Source organism: Alexandromys fortis, unplaced genomic scaffold (genome assembly GCF_014885135.2).
Source record: "Alexandromys fortis isolate MF-2015 unplaced genomic scaffold, M_Fortis_MF-2015_v1.1 scaffold_64, whole genome shotgun sequence".
In the NCBI taxonomy this organism is placed as follows: Eukaryota; Metazoa; Chordata; class Mammalia; order Rodentia; family Cricetidae; genus Alexandromys; species Alexandromys fortis.
This window is the reverse complement of record NW_026067976.1, coordinates 8,290,909-8,314,651: the sequence shown is the minus strand read 5'-3', so window position 1 is coordinate 8,314,651 and position 23,743 is coordinate 8,290,909. Positions and strand designations below refer to the sequence as shown.

Below are 23,743 nucleotides of genomic sequence, written 5' to 3'. Positions count from 1 at the left end.
AAGGTAATGTAACTGCATCAAGAGCTTGCTAAAAGACAGCACCAGTGAATATCCAAAAGGATTGAGAAAAACCCATGAGCCTTAATTCTATACAAAGAAGCTACGGGCAAATTAAGAAAGCTGGGGACCAATGAGGTGGCTCTCCCCAGGCAAGAGCACACCAACTGGCTGCCCAGTACTTATTGGCCAGTCCTGAAAACATACATACAAGTAATATAGTACAGACTGAACAGATTATATTTAGAAATATTCACACACACATACACACACACACATATACATGCAGTAACAATTAAAAAATTAAGAGAAATGAATTTGAAAGAGAATAGAGAGGGGTATATGGGAGGGTTTGGAGAAAGGAAAGTCAAAGGAGAACTAATATAATTAAATTATAATTAAAAATTTTTAAAAGTTTGCTAAATAGGGCCGGGTGGTGGTGGCACACGCCTTTAATCCCAGCACTCGGGAGGCAGAGGCAAGCAGATCTCTGTGAGTTCGATGCCAGCCTGGTCTACAAGAGCTAGTTCCAGGACAGGAACCAAAAGCTACAGAGAAACCCTGTCTCAAAAAACCAACAACAACAAAAAAAGTTTGCTAAATAGATAAACACAGAGCTATAAATGGCTAAGACCTAGCCATTTCTTAATTCCATTCCTTAAATATATACACAAAAAACGTGAAAACGTATCCTCATAAAACTTTGTATGAAAACGTCACAGCATCCTTAACTCTCCCAGCCAACAAAGGAAAACACCGGCTGAACTAATAGGTAAAAGTGGAGAATCTACCCACAGTGAAACATTACCTAATAATGAAAAAAAGTGGAAATTAACTCTGTAACATAGAAAAGGCAAGTCTACAGAGACAGAAGTAGACCCCAGACTGCACAGGCCTAAGAAGATAGGGGAAGCAGGAAGTAAGGAATACAGCAATAAAAATATTCTATAACCAATTGCAATGCTGAATGTCCAACATTGGAAGTATATAAACAGACACTTAATTATACATTTAAAGGTATAAATTAAAGAATATATAAATTACTTATAATGCTGATTTGAAACACTGTCTAGTGAATTGATATAGATATTTGAAGGAATAAAAATGCCAACTTTTAACTCACCATTATTGTGTTGGATAGTTTTCGGTCAACTCATTAAAAATTATAGTCATCTGAGAGGAGGAAATCTCATTTAAGAAAATTCCTCAATAAGATGGGGCAGGAGGCAAATCTATAGAGCATTTGCTAAGGATTAAAGAGGAAGGACCCAACCATTCCTGGGCTGGTTCACAGTTCAATAAGAAAGCAGGCTAAGCAAGCCATGAGGAGCAAGACAATAAGCAGCACCCATCCATAGCCTCTGCATCAGCTCCTACCTCCAGGTTCCTGCTGTCTGACATACTGACTTCCTTCAGTGATATTAAACCAAGTACACCTTTCCTCCTCTGTTGGAAAATGGTCCAAGAATGGAGTCATGTGGGGAAAACTCTGAGTGCTTATGGGAACACACCACGACAAGGGTCTCGTGATTTTAGTTTCATCAAAACGTGGAATTGTCCTTGTAATGTGCCTTTGTGCTCTGCTAGGGTGCAGCAGACAGGCATTTACTTCAGATACTCACTATTGTTTGCTGCTGTCATTCAATGAAATGTTTAAACTGTTGCATGCCTCAATGGAAAAACATGTTTTTGACACAGGTGGATTGTCCTTGTGATTGTATCCAGCTTGAACTCACAAGAGCTTTACTCAAGGGACCTCTCTTAACTCTCACAGTATAAGCTGTCTGATGTTCTGAATAATGCTGGCTATTGCATGAGACTTTAATCCACCACATTTACAGGCTCCATTCTCCCAAGTCCCACTGCTTTTAGAGTGGTAAACATTCTCCCATTGCTTTTAGTCATGGTGTTTCATCAGGAGCAATGGTAATGCTAACTAGGACAATTGTACAGGGATTCACATTGTCTATCATCTCTCCCTTACTCACAAAAAAGTGTACAGTGGTTCATTTCCATTCATGGTGAGATAGAAACATACCGAGGAAGCCTTCAGCTAATATCCAAATGGGTAGGAAGCTCAACTTGATCTTTCAATTGGACATAAAGAAGTAAACGGATACAGTTAAGAATTCATAGTGTTGATGCCAGGAAAACTCTAGGAGATACGCTGTAGACTTTCCAAGGGCAGAAGTAATAGTCTATCCTTTTTACCCTAAATGTGATAGAAAATATGTAACAAAGAACCCGACCAATTTCACATCTTCTAACCATCCAAATCTTAGTGTTAAATGTTTTCAGATTGGTTTATCAAAGCTCTCAAGGTTTTTTTGTTTAGTTTAGTTTAGTTTTTGTTTTGTTTTCAACATATGGACGAGTCACTGCCATGCTGAGTGACAACTTCCAACCACCCGACTCTACTCCACACACCCAAGCCCCTCTCCCCATTCTCTGACATGCTTGGGTCATGTCAGTGGGGTCACATATTTGTCTCTTTACAACTTGTTTATTTCAGTTAGTACATCTTCAAGACTGATCAATGTTGCAGTGTGTGACAGAATTTCTTTCTTTAGCAGGTCAATCAAAAAGCAAACCATGACATCTGCATACTAAATTCTGTTTGTCCAGTTGTCTCCCAACAGTATTGAGCTGCTCCTTGGCATGTACTATGTATAAACCACTGCTGTGAGTAAGGACTCTTTCATCTTAACTTGGCCTGTTCTGATTATTAAGATTCCAAGGGAATAACAGATGTAATTAATGATAAACTAATAAACCAGTATTCTCCACCAAGGTCTTCAAAATGATAGTAAAATAAGCACTGGCAAAGAGAAAGATATTATAATTACAGAAAATTAGATAGAAGAGATCAACAAACAGGTTTCCTTGCCCTGGGTCATCTCATGGTCTTCAGTTTTTCACTGTGGACTTGAAATCCTTGAAGGAATCATATCCTCTACAGGTTTCCTTAGTGTACTTAACCCAAAATAATTTCTGGAGCAAAGAGCAACTTGAAGAACCCAGTATTCACTGAACAGTAGGTGAGATTTTTTCTTAACTACCTAAAATAGCCACATACTTAAAACACACATTACTACAATAGCATAATGATCAGATTAAAGATGTCTGGATTCATTTCTCTCTCTCCTATGCATTTACAGAACTGGAAGGAGCCCATCTAGTTGACATTGTCATACTGCAAGGTTAAAAATGTACAGATCTGAAATTTAGGTCCAGTTATAGTAAACATTAGTCTTCCTTCAGAATACTTCCACAAAAAAGTACGATATATAGTTAGTGTAACAAATTCATTATGAGCATAATTCAAAAACATAAGAAAAATTACATAAGAAACAAATTTCCATTTTAGACTTTGGAAAAATAAAGCTTCTATAAAATGTTCCATTTAATTTGAAAATAATAAAATAGGCAATTATAATGACAATCTCAAGCCACTAAAGCTCGATTAAACTAATGGATCTGGGGTTATGGAGATGGTTCATCAGGTAAAATGATTGCTGTCCAAGCACAAGGACCTATGTTGGGATCACAATCCCCACGTGAACAGATGAGTGTGGTAGAACAGGTATATAACCCTAGTGCTAAGAGACGGAGATAGCAAGCTCACTGGAGATCAGTCAGTCTAGCAAATCGGTGACCATATCTCAAAAATAAGGCATAGATGGATAGAAGGAAACACCCAGTATCAACTTCTGGCCTTTGTATATGCAAACACAGGCAGACAGACATACCTGCATACATGTATAAGACAGAAATACAAACACACAAAAATCAATGTCAATAAATTTAGTTTTTTACAAAGTAAATTCAGCATATTTGGCAAACAGGTTATGGGTAAATTTAGTTACAGATATGAAGACCTGACTTGCAGATCCCCAGGATCCCCAAAATCCAGGCATGGCAGTTTAGTCTTTAACCTCAAAAAGGAGGAGGCAGAGATAGGCAGATCCAAAGAAACTCACCTGTCAGCTAGTCTGGCTAACTGATGAGCTCCAGGCTCAGTGAGAAATACTGTCCCAAAGACCAAACAAACAAACAGAAAGCTACAGAGGAAGACATCCAACACTGATCCCTGGCCTCTGGCCCTCATGGCCAAATGAGCACATATGCACACAAACATCCAATTGCATGCATACTACACTCACAGCTACATACATAGATACATAAGGAATTATTTCTTCATTTTAAAATTTTATTTTTATTCACATATATGTGTGTGGTTGTGGTTCTAGGTTGCCCAACACAAGTGCTAGGAACCAAACTCAGGTTCTCTGAAAAAACAATACATGTTATTACCCAACAAACCATCTCTCCAATCCCAGAAAACATATTTCTTAATCATGAAAATAGCAAAAACCAGTATTAAACATATAACTTACTGCTATAATTTGGTCTCCAATTTGGATTCTCCCATCATGCTCCACAGCACTGCTTTTTGTAATGCTCTTCACAAAGATCCCTGAAGGCTCTAAGATTAGAAATAAGTAATTTTTCACTATTTAAAAAGCACAAAGAACAGTCACCTCCTACCTTTCACCAAATGAAAATCTTAATTATGAATAAGTATCTAGTAACAAGCCACAAAAGCATCTAGTACAAAGAATAAGGCAATTATTCAGCCTGTTGTATCAGAGTCACCATTACCAAATTCATTCTAAGAAAGCGGTCAACTACTATTCACCAAAAGAAACCATATAATGACTAAAAATCTCACAAGACAGATATTGGAGGCAACTGCGATATTCAGAAAATATTTAAGGTTTAATATTACCTAATTTTTTATCTCCAATATAACCGGCAATGGTAATTCCTAATCCTTGGACATTTTTAGTGAGTTCCACCTCGAACATCTCACTTTCTTCATTTTTTTGAGTAGACGCATCAACCTAAAATAGTATTAAGAAATAAATCTTTAGATAAATCAACATATAAGAAAAATAAGGCAACCGAGCGATGGTGGCGCACACCTTTAATCCCAGCACTCGGGAGGCAGAGGCAGGCAGATCTCTGTGAGTTCGAGATCAGCCTGGTCTACAGAGCTAGTGCCAGGACAGGCTCCAAAGCCACAGAGAAACCCTGTCTCGAAAAAAACAAAAAAACGAAAAAAGAAAGAAAAGAAAAATAAGGCAGAATTTAAAAAGTCAAAGATGCAATTCGGGATTAATCTTTACTAAGACATTACTAACTAACTGTGCTGCAGAACTAGCCCCTCACATGCAGAAAATATAGACTGCATGGTTTCGTTCAGAAAAGAATGCAGAGAAGAAAGCTGGACCTCCCCTTCTTGGACAAACTACTGTACACATAAAATGTTAAAGATTAAATAGCTTCTTGTTAATAAAGAATTTTCATACATAGATCATCATCGTTTCTGAAGGACTTGGGATGTTTAAATTTCAAAGAAGTCATGTTGTGAATAAACATAAAAAAGTTAAGATCTGGTGCTGTCACTTAGTCTTTCTGGACAGCCACCAACCAAGAAGAATAAGGACCAGCTGCCATTTATGGAACAGTTTCATTGTAAGACATTCCACATGTCTTTGTTTCCTATTCCTCCTAACTATCTAGAATTGCCCACATCACTTGTAAGCCAGTGAGACAGGTCTAATTGTATCGACTTTTCCCTGAGGAAAGCAGCATATATGCATTTCCTAGGACAAACAGATAATATCTGGAGAGGTGGAATTCAAATCCCATCAGTTTGGCTGCAGGGTTCCTGTCTGTAAATGATGTACAGCGTGTAAGACTGTACAATGTAGAGCCACGGCCTCCACAGAGAGCTCCTACTCTTACCAACTATTTGTAGTTGAGTCTAGCACCATGAATATTAGTGACTCTCCCACAGCCATGTTATAAATAGGCTGATGACTTATTTATAAAAGAATTTAATGGCACCAAGAAAGTTTATTATATCACTCTTTAGTTTTCACAAATTGAAGATATTCATAAAGTGTGCCTCTCTACACTGGCATACTGGCATCTTCCTGCTCTAGGATGGTAGCTGAAAAGGGCTTTCTCATGTCTGAGCCTTCTGTATCAAGTACTTAATGCAGTTATTAATTGTATGTCGAATTAAAGGGCAAATCTTCCTAAATAAAGCATTAGTGAACTGGCACATGCTACCAATAAGCCATTGGTCCCATCCATTGGTGTGATATCAGCAGGCTCTCCAATAAACCCTAGAAAAGTCAAGGCAATGGGCTTTACCAGGCACGCAGGTTGGTGCTGGCTTATAACATTTTCTGACTTCCTTTAAACAGTTATCTCACTGATGGTCCACCTAAATGAAGTATAGTTTTGCAAGGAAAGTTGGACTCGTTTTTTTTTTCATTGCACATAATTATCTGTGCAAACTTAGCAAAAGTTTAAAGTTTAGATAATTACAAGAAAATGACAGGATGAAATCTGCTTCAATTGAAACAAATGTGTTTTCTATTTTTAATAAGTTATTCGAGTGCTATTTTAGAGGGTGGCAATTTGACTATCGAATGGTTTTAAACGGGGCACAAGCTTCAGAAATGATGATATGCAGAGAATAGACAGTGTCCTAAGCTTTCATTACATCAAGTAGTTTTCGGTATTGCATTCATTTATATATTGCTGAATAAAATGTTTTGTTTTCCACAAAAGAATGCCATTTGAACACTTTCATAAACAAGCTTGCTTTCTTCTTTCTCTCTGTAAAAAATAGCAACCGAATCTTGTCTAAAAACAACAGACTCATGGAAAATTCGAGTGTTCTAATAAAGTTTTTAAAGGGCTATGGAAGATGTTAGTTTATTAAAAAATAAGAATTTATAACCAGTGGTTAGAGCAATTTCAATGAAAGAAAACATGGATATTTTACATCTATGGGAAATGGATACAGGACCGGCATGTGCCAGGAAAATAATTATCTAGAAAAGGGTAGAATTTGTTTCTAAAACATTTAAGAAATTTCTGGATGGACTTTTTTTTTTATCCACTGTAGTTATATCCTGTAAACCTCTAACTTCCAAGAGTTTTGAAATTTTCCAATTTTTTTTCCATATCAAACTTAAGATAAAACAAGACACAACACCAGTGAATCATGCTCCTGTACCACACCAGAGCACACGGCTGCTGTTCTAACCAACTACCCAACATGACAACCACACGTCACAAGAATGGTAACAGCTCATATTCAGTAAAATGATGACACAGAGGTTCTTTAGCCTCATTCACTCCTGCACTCCAAGCTCCCAGTCCCCAGCTTCCACTTTCTAAAGAAAAATTGTTGAAAGGCATGATCAGCATGATGACCCAGTTTACAACAAGGCTTCTAGTTAAGACAAAGAGACAGGCTCAAATACAGGCATGATTAAGAAAAGCACCCTAAAATTTCATAAGTGCTTCAAAATACTATCCTTACACAGGACAGTGTGAAATTATCACATAGAAGCTTTAAGCAAACTACTGTCGATAAATAAAGCATTAGTATCTCTACACATGCTCTCTGTTCGAGTCTGTTAATGCTTACATACAGCATCAGTGAGTTTAATTTCTGCATGCTATTTTTTTAGACCGTACAGTCACTGTTTCCAGCTACTTACACGCATCTCTGATGTAGAAACCGGGGAAGAGGAGAGGGTGATGCCCAAGGAGGAGGGTGCTGTAGTTTCTTCTACAGCACCTCTAGCAATCATCAGCTTAACTCTATTTCCGCACTGCCTGAGGACCTGTGCTACTTGCTCACTGCTCATTCCTGCCAGGTCGGTGTCCCCAATTTTTAGAATGTGGTCTCCACTACATAATCGCCCATGCTAAAAAAAAAAAAAAAAAAAAAAAAANAAAAAAAAAAAAAAAAAAAAAAAAAAAAAAAAAAAAAAGTTAAAACAATTAAGATATTGTGAAAATAACTGCACTAAAAATTCTAAATGACCTAGAGACAATATGAAAATGGTAACAGTAAGGCATATGTCAATCACATGGAATTAAATGTGTAGTTGTACACACATTAATTGTCTTTTGAATCACTCTGGCACCATTCAGGGTTGTGACAGCAAATGAAACTCGAATAGTTTGTTAAACCAATAGCCAGTATGATTTTTTTTTCAGTTTTATTTCTAGTTAAGAACTCACAAGGAAAAAAGATGACTGATTTTTTTTGTTTTAAAGATCAAGAAGAAAATATCATTAAGCATAGATGAAGTATGAAATCACTATGCCAACACAGCTCATATTAATTAGATTGTGAAACATAACACAAGACAGTACTGGATTGCTCCTACAGTTCCTGTCTGGCATTCCAAGTATAAATACCAAAGAACGCATTTGTAGCAAACACCCTAGTGAAAGGAAAACTCAGACAGATGAGAGATATGAACAGAATCTGAAAGACTCTGAAATGACAGGCTACTCTGCACTGTCCAGCGCAGGTTACTAGTGTCAGGTGGCTGAGGGACACCAAGCATGTGGCCAGTTCAAGTAAGGATTAACCTTGTAATTTAACTTCATTTTAGTATATTTAAATGTGAATGTATTTGTATTTTGTGTATCCTAAGGAAAATCTATAAATGGTGTTATCCCTTCTCTCTTGAGCATATGAAGTTCATTTGCTATTGCTAGATGTTGGTTAACACTTTAATGTCATGCTACTGTTAATATCACGATTTAAATAGTTGCTGTTTAACTAGGCTTCATTCATGAATATCTGGTGAACTCAGCTTCCCAACTTAAGTTGGGAATCTATGAGTGAAAACCATAGCTTTATAAGTCTGCAAAGTTGAAATATTAAACACAGGTAATAAATATGTTGAACAATTTCCCACACATAATAAAGGGCACATTTCATAAGCCAAGCAAAAAATGAACTGTTTGTCCTATACAAAGATGAAACCAGGGATCCAGCACTAAAGGGACAAGATAGGCTGGTTTTAACTCAACAACAATGTACTTTTTACATAGTGTGCTTTATAAGCAGCTGCTAGGTTTACAAATAAACAACTATCAAACAAAGGGTAGATGTTTCGACAGGAACTGAAACCATCAGCCTAGTTCAGCCCCTGGGTTTTCAGGGTGTTTAGTGCATTGCCCATAACTGTATTTTAAGTAAGATCCATGTCCATTTTCAAGAATTCTCTTCCAAGTCTCAGAGGATATTTGAAGGTCACTTCTATGAAATGAAAGATTTGTAGTTGATCGAGTTTTCCTTCTCTTAACAGACAATCTAAATGATGAAGCCACACATGCATGAACAGAAAAATACCTATCTATCACAGGAGCTCACCTGGTCAGCCACTCCTCCAGGCAGAATGGTCTTGACTATCACACCAGTTGCCTTTCCCCCAATGATGCCAAATCCCAGGCCTGACCCGTCGTTTACCAGCTCTATAGTTTCCACATGCTGCCAGTGAATCTAGAACAAGAGCGTTGGGTGAGTTCACTGGCGTTAAATACTGAGGTCATACAGAATCGTGGGTGCTAACCAAGTCCAGCTTTTCATTTAGTATTCTTCCCTTTCAAAAGACCATTACCACTACTGATATGATTTTTCCTATAGTTATCAATATCACTACAGTGACTCATTTAACCCACAACAAACAGGCATTGATTCTGTAGAATATTTGTAAAACTTCCTTGAAAAGAAACTTCTAGCACAACAGCTGCACTAGATTAGGAGAATCCTCTGCCTAATCATGCCTTGAAGCAAGATGCTAATTTGTATAAGTGTATACCATCACTGACAGCTAACTATAACCACATGAGGTATGGTGGCACATACCTTAAAGCATACAAGCATGCACGCACGTGCACGTGTACACGCACATAGAAGGAAGGAAGGGAGGGAGGGGAGGAAAGAAAAGGAAAATAAAACAAATCAAATTAAAGATTTTTCTCTGCTTACAGGTAAAGAAAATTTTATTAAGAGATTACATTCTGTATGAATGTTGTCAAACTATCATGCAAAGTAAAGGCTGTTTAGGAATTCAAAACTTACTCATACTTCAGAAATAAATATCCCAAGTAAGAATATATTTTTAAAAGTAAAAACCTAAGAACTGAAAGCAAGCAAAGCTCTGAGACATGAAGAAATGACAGGCATTGGAAAGTGATCAGAACTGAAAAGGACCAGTGCTGCGTTCTGTTCCTGTCTACTCACTGGATTCGAGTGGGCTGAAACTGTGCTGGCTGCAGATGGAGAGCGGGAAATTTGGGGGCTGGAGACCTGGGGCAAGGCGCCTCGGGCAACAACCAGCTGCACAGTGTCCTTGGCCTTCTGCAGGATACTTATGGCCTGCTGGTGTGTGATTGTCTGGTCCAGGACCTGGCCATTGATGGCAAGGATCTGATCTGTCTCCTTCAGTCTGCCATCTCTATCAAGGAAGAAAAGAAGTAAGGAAAGATGTGAACACTCCCAAGGAAATGACAGTTCCTGTGATCTAAGTGTTCAGGTCCCTTTAATCCTAATGTAGAACATACATATTTTTAAAGCTTCTACTTTGAATCGTGAAGGATTTGGCTCCAGTGCTTGTGGCAGTTCCTCTGCTACCTGAATCATGGTCAAAGGTCGCCTTTTCATCATCTGCTGACTAACCCTTAGCACTCATTTACAACTGATCCTTTATCTTAAAAATAAACTTGTTGTGGAATATTACTTTAGCTAGGTAAAGATGTGTCCTATTTTTTATGCTGCATTTGTTTAATTATGTAAAGATGGGTTGCTTTGCCTGTGCAAGGCACCCGATTGAGCTAATAAGAACCTGAACAGCCAATAGCTTGGCAGTAGGGGGATAGGCGGGGATGGTGGGCAGAGAGAATAAGTAGGAGAAGTAATCTAGGCATAAGAGAGGAGAGAGAATGAGGGAAAATTGAGAGAGTGGCCCAAGGCCAGCCAACCAGGCAGCCTTCAGGCAGCCAGATGTGCAGTAGGACATACAGAATCAAAGAAAGGTAAAAAGCCATGAGGCAAAAAATACATGAAGAAAAACAGGTTAAATTAAATCATAAGAGCTAGAAGGACAAGCATAAGATAAGGCCCAGAATTCATAACTAATAAGTCTCTGTATCAAGATTTGGGGACTCGTGGTCCAAGAAAGCCTGCCACATAAACATGCATTTCTTCCTGTTCTGAGCATATAAAAGACATATGGCTGAAATTATAATGAGGCAGTTCCGGTAATTTCAAGTCAAAAGGAGCCCAAAATATAACAGTGAAAAAGAAGATTACATTCAAAAGTTCCTTTCCTAACTAAAATAGTCATTAATTAATGACTATTTAAAAGCTCTCATTTTACTTGTGTACATGTGTGTGACGTATACATGTATCTGCATGACTGCTTATTCCCCTGTGCAGAGAGGCCGCAGGTTGACATCAAGGATCTTCCTCTACCGCTCTGCACCACGATTTTGCGACAGCCTCTCGGTGAAATCGGAGCTCACGTGCTTTGCTAGGCTGGCAGGCCAGCAAACACTGGCATCTGCCTAGCTCTGCTAACCCAGTGCTGGGTTAGAGATGCGGACCTCCTCATCTGGCTTTTCCATCCTTTTCTGTGGGGATACAAACCTAGGCCCTCACATTTGCAAAGCAGACACTTCAGCCATCTTACCCATTCTGCAGCTCATTTTAATGGACCTGATTCATAATCCCAAATATTAATGACTCCCCAAACTGGCTAACATCTGATTATTTCATCTTTTGTTTGTATCCATTTCCCCCCACAGTGATCAAAATCTTTCTGACTGTTACATCAAAACCACAGAGGCTGCTGTGCCAATCTCACCTGTGAGCCACACTTCCCTCCTGAATCTCTTGTACAAATATCCCCAGCTCTCCCCGGTTTGCACTTCTGAGCCCAACAACACTAAACCCAAGGCCTCCACATGGAGGTTTGAGGAGCTCAAATATTTCCACATGGCGACCCTGTTCATGAAACAAAAAAAAAGGAAATAAGATTAAGAGTCAATTACAAGCTGGCAGCAATGGTGCATTGTTTAAATGTTAGCTCTTCAGACTGAGATTGGGGATACAGCGTTTTATGCAAGCTTAGGTTACACAGGGAATACAAGCCAGCATTACAACCCAGATTACATAGCAAAATCAAAATCAAACTAAAACTCTCAAAATCGAAGGCACACAAAACAAAAACCATAATTACAGCTAACAGTCATCTTATTGGGGCATTACTCTGTTTGTCAAAAAGAAGGAAGGAGAAAAAGAAGAGTTTAGCACTCATCACCTAGAATAGAGCCTATCACGTTTCCAGAAGAGTATTTCTGGAATGTGGCAGAAAATACCCCATTTAGAATGTGATCATTTTTCCAAACATCAGTCTTGAAATTAAGCATGCAAATAATGCTGTACAGACTAATCAGGATGTATTTATGAATTTTGAAATGCACACACACGGGGGGGGGATAAAACTAACTAAAAGCAATATAGATGATAAATCCTAACTACATTTATCAGAAATGCAATATTTTATCTACAATTTCACTTAAAAAGGTTCGTTAGTGTTTTGGTCCAGATCCCTCTTCCCTGTCGCCTAGAAATCTGTCTCTCACTCCCTGACCTCCAGCTATGCTGACTTCATTGCAACTCACACTGCTAGGCAGGTAAAAAATAGCCACATTTACTGCTTTATTTTATTGGTGTCATCTACTCAAGGGGTGTGTGTGTGTGTGTGTGTGTGTACAATAGAGAGGGAGGGAGGGAGAGAAGGAGGGAGGGAGAGGAGGGAGGGACGGAGGGAGGGAGGGACGGAGGGAGGGAGGAGAAAGGGGAGCTGAGACCATGAATTTAAAAGGATTTTGCAGGAGTAAAGGGGGAAATAATATATTATAATCTTAAAAAATAAAATATAATATAATTGAAAAATCTGAAGCATACAAATTCCCCAAAATTCTTTTTTACTCCAAAATTGTTCAGGAGTTTGTTATAAATGCTACTGCATTCCTCAAATTATCCAGGACTCAGACGCCTTCTTAAATACATCCATTGCTAAGTCACAAGGAGAAACGCTCTTACCTGGGCCATATTTTTGATGAGCTGATCAAGTTCATCAAAGGCTGGCTTCCCATCCATAACAGGTGGAGCACCAGGTCCAGAATGAGCTTCCAGGTTCCCATTATTTGGAGATAGTAAAAGTGATTCACTTGGCAGAGTAGGAATTATAGCAGAGCTGAGCTGAGGTAGGTGGGCAGGGTCAGCATTGGTAGTTGCTAAAGTAGCAATGTTGACCTAGGAGGATGCAGAGATTAATAGCAACAATTTTAGTTTGTCTAAGTCAACTGCAGCCATTATGCATTCTTGTGAGACGTAGAAGTAGCCCTGAGGCCACATGTCTCTTTAATTTTGGGTTAATGTTTCTCAAAACCATTAGACTGAACAGACAATCTGGCCAATTCCTGCTAAGCCTGAAATAACAACACCAAAAAAGACTATTATGTTTTGCAAAACTGAACATCAAAATGGCTCTAAGTAAAGCTAAGTAAAAGCAGTGTAGACAGTTATCAGTTCTTGTAGACAGAGACTGTGTTTTTATTCACGGCCACCAGACCCAAATAATCACGGATATACGATATTAATTACAACACTGTTAGGTCAATGGCTCAGGCATATTCCTAGATAGTTCTTACTAACTAAATTAACAAATCCCTATTCATCTATGTATCACCACAAGGCTGTGGCTTACTGGTAATGCTCTGACATCTTTCTCCTTCAGTGGCGACATGGTATCTCCTTGAGTCTGCCTACTCTTATATATCTCTGTTTGTATCTCCTGCCTGGCTTTACTCTGCTAAACCATTGGTCAAAACAGCTTTATTCATTTACCAATAAAAACAACACACATACAGAAGAACATCCCACATCACCTCCCCTTTTCTGTCTAATTAAAAAGGAAGGTTTTATCTTTAACACAGCAAAATTACATATACAAAACAGTATCAAGCAAGAATTATAGTTACAATATTTAGTCCATTTACATTGGGAAAATTAAGGAAAATACTCTATCACGTGGGTCTAAAGTTTTATATCTAATTTATTTTTTACCATAACTAAAATAAAACTAAATTATGACTATCTAGTCTTCAACTCCATCAAAGATTCCAGAAGGATATAATATTACCTAAATAAGCAGGAAGTGCATTGTAAGCAACTTCCAAATTTCTAGAAATGACACAGACATTGTGCTACCAGGACAGTCACCAAAAGTTCTTTTGTAACATTGGGGCAGCCATATTTAGCCTACAGGCCTAGCATATCTGTGCCTGGACTTCTGGATGATATGCTATTTCACTCTCTGATCTTCAGGCAAGCTTTATTTATTAAAATACAAATGAAATATCACTACAACTTCTAACTGTGCACTGTAGATGGTCAATCCTAACTGTATGGTGTAGACAGTCAGTCCTAACTGCAGTAAAAACAGTCAGTCCTAACTAAGCAGTGTACGCAATGAACCCTACCTGTGCCATGTAGACAGTCAATCTTTCCTGTGAAGTATACAAAGTCAGTCCTGGCTGGACATTTCTGCAAAGTGTTAAGAATGCAATTTTCTGTCTACAATTATGTGTCAGAAAGATTCGTCCTTGTTATGTTCAGGAAAGCTATTCCCCTCCCTGGTCATCCCTCCCTTAGCTCTAGCCATGCTGTCCTCCTCACTGTATCTCACACTACGTCAAGGTGTTCACACCACAGCCAGAGAAAGATATTCACTTTTGCTTGTTTCCCTCCTGCCTACTCGACCTTGCTATAGAAGCCTCCCGGAGAGTCTATCCCAGCACCTTGCTCTATGTACCCTTGCCCTGCTTCTCTCCAGAGCTCTTATTCTAGTTTTATCTGCTCTTGTGACAGATAAAACACTCGGAACAAACACACTTGGAGAGAAAAACGTTTATGTGGCCTACACACAGGCCACAGTTCACTGCTGAAGGAAGGAAAGGCAAGAATCAAGGCTGGAACAAGAAGGCAGGAACCATGAGGAGTGCAACTTGCCAGCTTGCTTTCTGGCTCAGTCTTTCACAGGCACCATGCTTAACTAGCTTTTGTCTACAGCTCAGGACCAGCAGCCCACAGGATGGTATTGCCTTCAGGGGGCTGGGCCTCCTACATCAACAAATCAATCAAGAAAATGGCTCACAGACATGCCCTTAGTCAAACTTAAATAAAGAAAATTAATTACTCAACGAAGTCTCCCTTTTTAGTAGACTCGTGGCTGTGACAACCTGACAGTTAATGCTGTTGACACACACCCACTGCCAGCAATTCCACTCCAGACAGTGGAGGTAACCAGAACAGAAAACTCCCCAGTAGAGGGATCCAACCATTCTGTCTACTTCCAGGTCTCTGTCCTCTAGAGACATGCCTTGCACAGAGTAGGCCTACAAAACATATATTCAGAATAAACATTTATCCACACAACTCCTCCATTAGCATCAGCTCCAATTCATAGATGATGGGACTACACAATATCATGTACCTAACAACACTGTGTGACAAAGAGGCTTTTCCATGTTGCTACCACCTTTGTGCGATAAACAGAATACAGTCACTTGAAATGCCACTCCTGGAAAGACAAAGTAAAGAGCATCCAATGGTGAATTCTATGAAATACTTTATCCTGTGCCCCAATAACACTTTGTCACCCATTCTTAAAAATAAAACAGAAAACTTATTTAGTTACCAAAGTTACCACTGTATTAGCTACCTTTAGTCACCATGAAAAAGAGGGAGGAAGCTTCTGGGAATTCTTTAAAATGCTTATTTTAAAACATACAGCAGGCATGATCAATTATTATTTTTTCAAAAGCAAGTTTCTTTTGCCAAGACTGATTTTTTTTATCCCGAGCCATGGCAACTTCAGCAAAGTCTGCCGGCAGAAGACACACTGCTCAGGTTGAAGCAGATGGCATAATAAAATTTGTGACAGGCTGAAGATCCCACACACTAGGACCTAATGCCTATGGTATGTTTTCATAGTGAAAAATATTTGGACTTCTGCTACAGTAAGCCAGAATGAAAAAACCCCATTCCAAGAATAGATGGTCTCTCTATAAGAAATTAACCACTGAAGTACAAGCATTGGTGTTACAAAGGACTGGGCGGAGGGCACCGCAAGAGTAAAGTCACTGGAGAATAAATATCATTGCAGTATGGAGATCATCTGTTTATGGGGTTAGTGGATGTCACCGACTTCCCTGGCGTCTTCCCTGCTCCTGAGTTCTCATATAAATAAAGCTACCTAGTGAAAACAGCCCACATATCTAAAAACCGTCATTTAACTACGCCATCAAAAGAATGGTTTTTAAGCTTAAAAATTTATACTCTTAGGAAAACGCACAAAGGCACATTTTGATGAGTCTTAAACTACATATTAAAATGGATTCCTAAGCCAGGCATGGGTGCACATGGGTTCCAGGTCTAGGGAGGCTGAGTTAGGAAGATCTCAAGTTTTAGGCCAGTCTAAGATAGCAAAAAGGTCCATGTCTAAAACGTAGTATGAAATAAGAAAAAGACGTTATCTGTTATGTAATTTGAGACACAAAATGAACTTTACTTTTTAATTTCTGGCAGATTATTTGCATCTCAAAGATCTTTTATGTGCCCAACAAATAAACAAATTAATTTATGAGCGCCTCTTAATGTTGCTACCTAAAATGTAACTATAATGGAGATTATGCACATTGTTTAATAGAAAAGTTTGCCAACTCTAAGTGCAAGGACAGGATCTAGCAAGGAGCCAGTTATTACAAGTATGAGAATCCTTCTACAAGACTTTCTAGATCACGACAGATCTTCCCTCAGTCTTAAAAGTTCGGTCAATAAAACCAACTCAACATAATTCATTTATTCACCTATATAGTTTTAAAAAGAATTTCATGCTTCCACAGAAGAAATTTACATCACACATAACATATACCTTCATAAAGTCATAAAGGGGAAACTGTCGGAACACGATCCAAGAATGGAGTCCTGTGAAGACAATTCCGAGTGCTTTTGAGAAAACAAGAAACTAGTCTTATGATCTCAGTTGTTTCAAAACATTGAATTGTTCTTAGAATGTGTTATTTGTGCTCTTCCTCCCAAGTGTAGCAGAAATAAAGTTGGTTATTACATGACATTCCAGGCAACCTCATTTATTGGCTCCGTTCTCCCAGATTCCACCACCTCTGGAGCCGTTACAGCAGACAGCTTTACAATGACCTATAGACAAATCTACATGGAGCTGACAAGAGCTGATGATGCACATAAAGCAGTGTGACTGGGCAGCTGACCCACAGAGGCTGCCATCGCCCACTGTTTTTACAGGAGAAGTGAGCAACATCTCTGTCCAGTAAGTCCCTCACTCATGTGGAGCTGTGCTAAGAGAACAGGATTCCAAGAAAATAAAAACTCACTTTAGTTCAAAATGAATAAGCTTAGCCTCTGGGAATGTTTATATTAGAGATACCCTTTATCAAAACAAACCAACAAGTAGAAAGAATGCAAAAAGGCAAATATCAAGTATGATAAAGAAACCAGGAATCCTGGCAAGTTCTACCAATGAGAAGCAGAGCAGCAGCCACAGTCCACGATGAGGTGGGGCATGTACAACAGCCGGGACCACTGCCATCTATATCAGAGGCTCCTGACTACAGCGTACTACAATGGCACAGCTGATAGCCAAGGCAAGGAGAATCTGAAAAGCTTCAGTTTGCCACCAAAGAAACCAGGCCACAACTGAGCAAAGTGATTAAACCAAGACATAAGCCAGAGGTGAGTGAGTGCACACACCTATATCAAAGAAAGACAGACAGGAGGATCCACAGTGCAAGGGACTCTGTCTCCAAATAAGTAAACAAATAAATGAAAATCTAAGGAAGTGGGCATAAATGCCTCCCTTTTTTATAGCACATGTATGGAAATATAGCTGTTGCCTTAAATTTAGAGAGAAAAATAATAAAAAAAATAGTAATAGCGAAGTAAATTTGGGGGCAGAGAGAAACTAATTTAAATAGAAGGTTCATAATTAAAGACTACATAAAAGGTTTAAAATGTGAGTGAATTAATAACAATTACTGAAATAGTAAACAACATGAGCCTGTGGAGTCTGAGATATCTGTGGAAGTCAGGGCAGCATTTATTTACACAAGAGGCAGGAACGAGATAAACTGCACTCAAAGGTTTTAAGTTCTTTGCATCTTCTGGTGGTAACAGCACTGACTAAACTAGAATTGGGTGAGTGAAGGACAGGACAGGAAGCCAGTGTACAGAATATAGTAGGAAACTCAGAAATCATTTACAAATGAGCAAAAGGCAGAAACATTTTACTAAATAGGATAGAGGAATGGACAATAGGTACCAAAAGATGATCAGCATCATAAAAAAGGAGTCAGTTAGAAACATAAAAACTACCATTTCATACTTCCGGAAATAGTAAGGATGTAAAAAAACATAAATACATTCTTACTGGCAGATAAACAGTTAGTTTCTGAAAAAAAAAAGTGCATGCATTTACTAAACAACCTCCTAAGCATCAACAAAATCCCAAGGTGAAGGTCAGACACTGTGGTACGTGTCTGTAAGACAGGTCGAGGGAAGAGGATTGTGAACTCAAAATAGCCTGGGGCACACTGCGCAATCTGCCTCAAAAACAAACAACAGCAACAAAAATCTGTATTCACAAAAACGCTACAAAAATGCTCAAAGCAGCAACTTTATCTGTAACAATAATAACACGGGAAGAAAATAAAATTGCCTTCACTAGATATATCTATATCATGGATCACTCCTTAGTAATAGAAAGAAACACAATAATACAATTTGGATGAATTTCAAGAGTATTGTACTATGTGAAAAAATTGTTTAAAATGCTCTCTCTTTATGAAATGATTACTTACTTAAAAAAAAACAACTCCTACGGAGTCTACTAGAAGACTCTTGGATCTAATAAACAAAGCAGTGTTGCAGGATACAAAGTTGGTATTTTTTTTTTAAAAAAGAAGTCTTTATATACACCAACAATGTTCTGACATAAACAACTCCAAAAGCTAACTACTTAGAAATGTATCTGAACAAAGAGAAAGAGCTCTACAACAGAAAACCTCCTGACAGTGAAAAGGGAAATTAGGGATCCTACTAGACAATGGAAAGATCTCCTGTGCTCCTGGATTGGCAGATTACTGTTAAAATGACTATCCTACCAAAGTTTATCTACAGGTTTAATTCTGTACCAACCATAATTCCAATTTCAAAGTTCACAGACTTAGGAAAACTTCACAAATTCAGACAAAACCACAAAAGACCACACATGACCAAACAATTCTAAGGACTAAGTACATCAGGACATTTAACAACAGCTGACTCCAAACTATGCTACAGAGCTATAGTGATGCTGACACAACAGTACACAGGTAAAGTAATATAACAGAACAGAGGACCTGGGGATAAGACAACAAAGCTACAAACCCTTAATTTTTAACAAAATGGATGAAAATGCATGTTGCATTTAAAAGATAGCAAATGTTGCAGATGATGTGGAGGGAAATGAATCTTTAGTCACTGTTGGTGGTGGCCTAAACTACCACAGCGATTGTAGAAATCAGTTTGAATATCCCTCAAAAAGTTTAAACTGTAATTACCATATGACCCAGTTATTTCAAAGCTAGGCACACAACCATAGCACTACATACACTACCATAGAGATATTGTACCTCTGTTTTTATTGCTGCTGCATTTACTAGAGCAAGAAGCTGAACCAATCTAGTAGTCTATTAATAGACGAATGAATTATAAAAATGTAGTACTGATATATAAAATGAACACTATTCAATTGTAAAGAAAAAGGAAATTACAGCATATTCAGGAAAATGGACAGACTTAGACTATGTAATGCTAAGTGAGATCACACAACTAAAATAAACTACATGTTCTCCCTTACATGAAGAACCAAGTCTATTTTATGTATGTATGTGCACATATAATATATACTATTATAATATACATAACATATTAAACATATGTACATGTATGTGGGTGTGCCACAGCATGTAGAAAGGAGAAAAACAAAGGTTAAATATTAGACGATGAGAATGACTGAATGCAGGTAACAGCTGAATCATGGAAGAGGATATAAAGCTAATTGATTTTCCCAGTTTTAACTGTCCTTGATCTGTGTGTGTGTGTGTGTGTGTGTGTTTCAGTGCCTAAAAGTAGAACCAGTAAGAGTAAAATCCAGTATGAAGTGCCAGAGCTTCAAAATGGCTGTTCTGTGTGTTCTGTGTAAAAATCCACTGAAATACAGAGAATTAATCTCACTGCGTCTTTTTGTTTGTTTTAATTTGCAAGTTCTTAAAATAAAATTTTAATTTAAAAAATTATATCTTCATAATCATTTTGAAATAACAAATTAATGAGAGATAAAAATAAGCCTAAAGCTGCCAGGGCCTGCAGATGGTCTAGGGAGTTAACTACGCAGGACAATCAGCATACAACAATAAAGATATTTGTGGTGATGAACTAGATACTATCTTGAAACTGTGGTGATGGTCACAAAAACACATATTGGTGAACCAACCACCAAACCTTCGTAATTTTGATATTTCACTAGGCTGTTAAGCTGAAATCTCAGTGTATATAGTATATATGTATAACTCATATATATGTATATATATGTGTATATATATATATATATGTATATATATATATATACACACACACACACCTTTGGAGACTATACAAAATTTCAAACAAATGTACAATTATTTCAAAATAAATAAAATAATAAAAGCATAATATGCTAATAAAAGATGAAAACCAATTTAAAGTATGAACATAAATGATAATAATGAATAGGACAAAAACAAAAAGATTAAAAATTAAACTCAAATTAATCAAATGGTCTTATGAAATATAAGAAGCTATTGCAAGTAATCCAAATAAAAGGCTAATATTCTCAGATAATGTTTAAAATCCCCTTAAGCACTAGCTAAAGATGTGAGTCAAAGGGACCACTGTGGTCAAAAGTCAGAAGTAAGATTTTCGGCATGAGCAGTAGCCAAAGAGGGCGGGACAGCTGGTCCAGCACAAGACCAAGGCGGGCATTATGGTAAGGTGGGCACATGGGGGAAGCACAACAGTGCACTCTAAACAGCACCGACTGAATTAAAACCCAAGCACCATTAGGAAGTTTAATTCAGAACTCAAATAAGAAACAAACATATCGACATTCAGAACGATGAACCATGAGACAGCTGTTGTGCTGATGAACAGAAAAAGTGCTGTGTGAAGAAGACTGGATGGCTGACATTTATAGACTGCACTCAACATTCTTTTGAAGATCAGGAGGAATATTTCTTACAGAGTATAGGTTTAGCACAAAGTAAATCTCAGCAAATCACACAGAGCTGATCTTCACCAAGATATTTCTGACCGCTGCTGAAGTCAGGTAGAATCCAACAACAGCAGTTCTGCGGGACTCACCGACATCAGCTTGTATGCACTACCTTTCTCTACAAACCCATGAGGCAAAGAAGCAGCAGCGACTCTAAACTGAGTAACAAGAGGAACATGCTATTCATACTGTAGGATGTAGCAAACAACATGCTCAGAAATCATTTTAGAGGGTTAAATGGATGTGGTAGAGGAAATGTAAAAGCTAATGTGTTGGGCATTCGTTTCAATAAGCTAAAATAAAATGGTAAAATAGAGAAAAGAAATATGTCGGACAAAGTGGAAAATGTAAAGGAATGAGGAAAGAGAGGACAAATAGAATGTAGAGAACATAACAAATATCCTTATGCCAAAAGGTTTTAACCTATACGTAATGAACAAATTCCCTGAATTTTCAAAATGTCAATAAAACATCAATAAATTGTTCTTCCCTTTCACCAAACATAATAGTTCTAAATGCTTCCATGACAAATTCTTCCTTTCTTTTTTCCTTAACTAACGGTCTCTTAACAAAATATTTTTCACCAGTAAGAAATTATTCTCTACACTGTTTGAGGCCAGCTCCACCTTGACACCAAAACCTACCAAGAACTTTACTAGACAGCTGTGGAGCCTCCATGGGACCAAACTAGGCCTCCACATGTAGGAGACAGTGGTGAAGCTTGGACTATCTGTGAGGCACCTGGCAGTAAGACAGGATGCATCCTTGGTGCATGAGCTGGCTTACTGGAGCCCATTCCCTATAGTGAGATGCCATGCTCAGCCTTAATGCAGGAAGTGGGGGTTTGGTCCTGCCCCAAGTTAATGTGCCAGACTTTGTTGACTTCTCATGAGAATCCTTACCCATTGGGAGAAGAGGATGGGAGGTGGGCTGGGTAATGGGGGGTGGAAAGAGGCGAGGAGAACTGTGGATGAAATGTAAAATGAAATTTAAAAAAGAAAGGAATGTTATTGATCAATCTCCCTTAAAGACTGATACAAACTTAGCAAGCAATAGTGCTCCTGCGCACATCTAAAGATAATGACAGAGTACAAGATGGGCATTCCAGAAATGCAAAGTTGAACTAGGATTTGAAAAGCATTTTGTTTAATTCACCATGTTAACAGAACAAAGGAAAAACCCAAAGTCATCCAAAAAGGCAGAAACAAATAATGAAGAAACTGCACATTCAACAATTCTAACTTAGTATACATGCACATTTCACGCAGTACAATAAAACAAGAGAGAAAAAATAAAGGCAGAAACTGAAGAAATAAACTCTGAAATTTTGTGCAGACCACAGAGCCATGTTTGACAATAATATCAAAGGATCAACTGGCGTCCTGTTAGAAATGATGCATTTCATAAGTTAGGTCAGCATAAAGTCAATACATCACATCAATTAACATGACTGTGCAGAAATAAAATATTTGGAAACTAGTAAGTTTTAAACTGATTTTTTTTGAAAACACATTGGTTTCTTAGTTGAACGAACAAATCATAGGATTCATTTGATTTACAATAATATCAGAGTAAAAGATAGGATAAAAGGAAGGTATTTTCAGTATGAAGCTCTGAGTCATAGGAAAATTATAAACACACACATAAATATTTTGTCTCTCTCATACCATATCCAGATTTTATAAGGGAAAAGCAATAAATCTTTTGAGATAAAACCTATATTTGAGGCATGAAGATTTCCCGATTAGATTTTTAAAAATTAATTTTAGATTTATCATTTATTTATATTTCTTGAGTATGATGTTTGGCCTGAATGTGGTAGACATCCAATCCTTGGAACTGGACTTATAGGTGGTTGTGAGCTACCATGTAGGTTGTGAGAATTGAACCCAGGTCCTGAGATGTAGAGCAAGGTTACCCTCTGCTACATACTGAGATGATGGCTAACCTTGGGTACAGGTGACCTCCTGGAAAAGGGGGAATACAACAGTTGAAACCACTACCTCCCACTGAGCTGGGTCCTTGTGGGGTATGGCCTGCTGGTTCTACAGGAGGCCCTAGCTACAGATCTCAGAGCTCTCAGCTCATCCTGATTGGTAGACTGTCATGTCGTCTCCATCCAATGCTATCTGCCTTGGTATCCAGAAGTTAAAGCAGTAACTGTGGGTCTGGGGATTGTTGATCAATCAAGTCTCAACTTGTTCCTGCTGCAGGTTGAGTGTGGTAGTCAGTAAGTACCTTTCAAGCCTCTAGAGTGCTCACTGTATATTCCAGGGTATTTCACAAAACAGAATATGAACAGAAACTAATATTCTTCAACATGAGTGAACCTCACATTCATGCAACATGAATGACCCAAAACTGAGACAAACAGGCCAGCCACAAAGCATATATAT

At 38.1% G+C, this 23,743-nt stretch overlaps 1 protein-coding gene across 5 annotated transcripts in view; it reads right to left on the bottom strand.

Moving 5' to 3' along the window:
• Mpdz (multiple PDZ domain crumbs cell polarity complex component) overlaps positions 1–23,743 on the bottom strand; it is a 157,353-nt gene that overhangs the window by 95,934 nt on the left and 37,676 nt on the right. For all 5 annotated transcript variants that reach the window (XM_050157423.1, XM_050157425.1, XM_050157422.1 and 2 more), the window contains exons 4-10: positions 13,001–13,213; positions 11,757–11,896; positions 10,136–10,349; positions 9,263–9,391; positions 7,587–7,796; positions 4,787–4,901; positions 4,395–4,483 (exon numbers count right to left, since the gene is read on the bottom strand). In XM_050157423.1, coding sequence (XP_050013380.1) covers positions 4,395–4,483; positions 4,787–4,901; positions 7,587–7,796; positions 9,263–9,391; positions 10,136–10,349; positions 11,757–11,896; positions 13,001–13,213 — 1,110 coding nt within the window. The remainder of the gene's footprint in view (positions 1–4,394; positions 4,484–4,786; positions 4,902–7,586; positions 7,797–9,262; positions 9,392–10,135; positions 10,350–11,756; positions 11,897–13,000; positions 13,214–23,743) is intronic.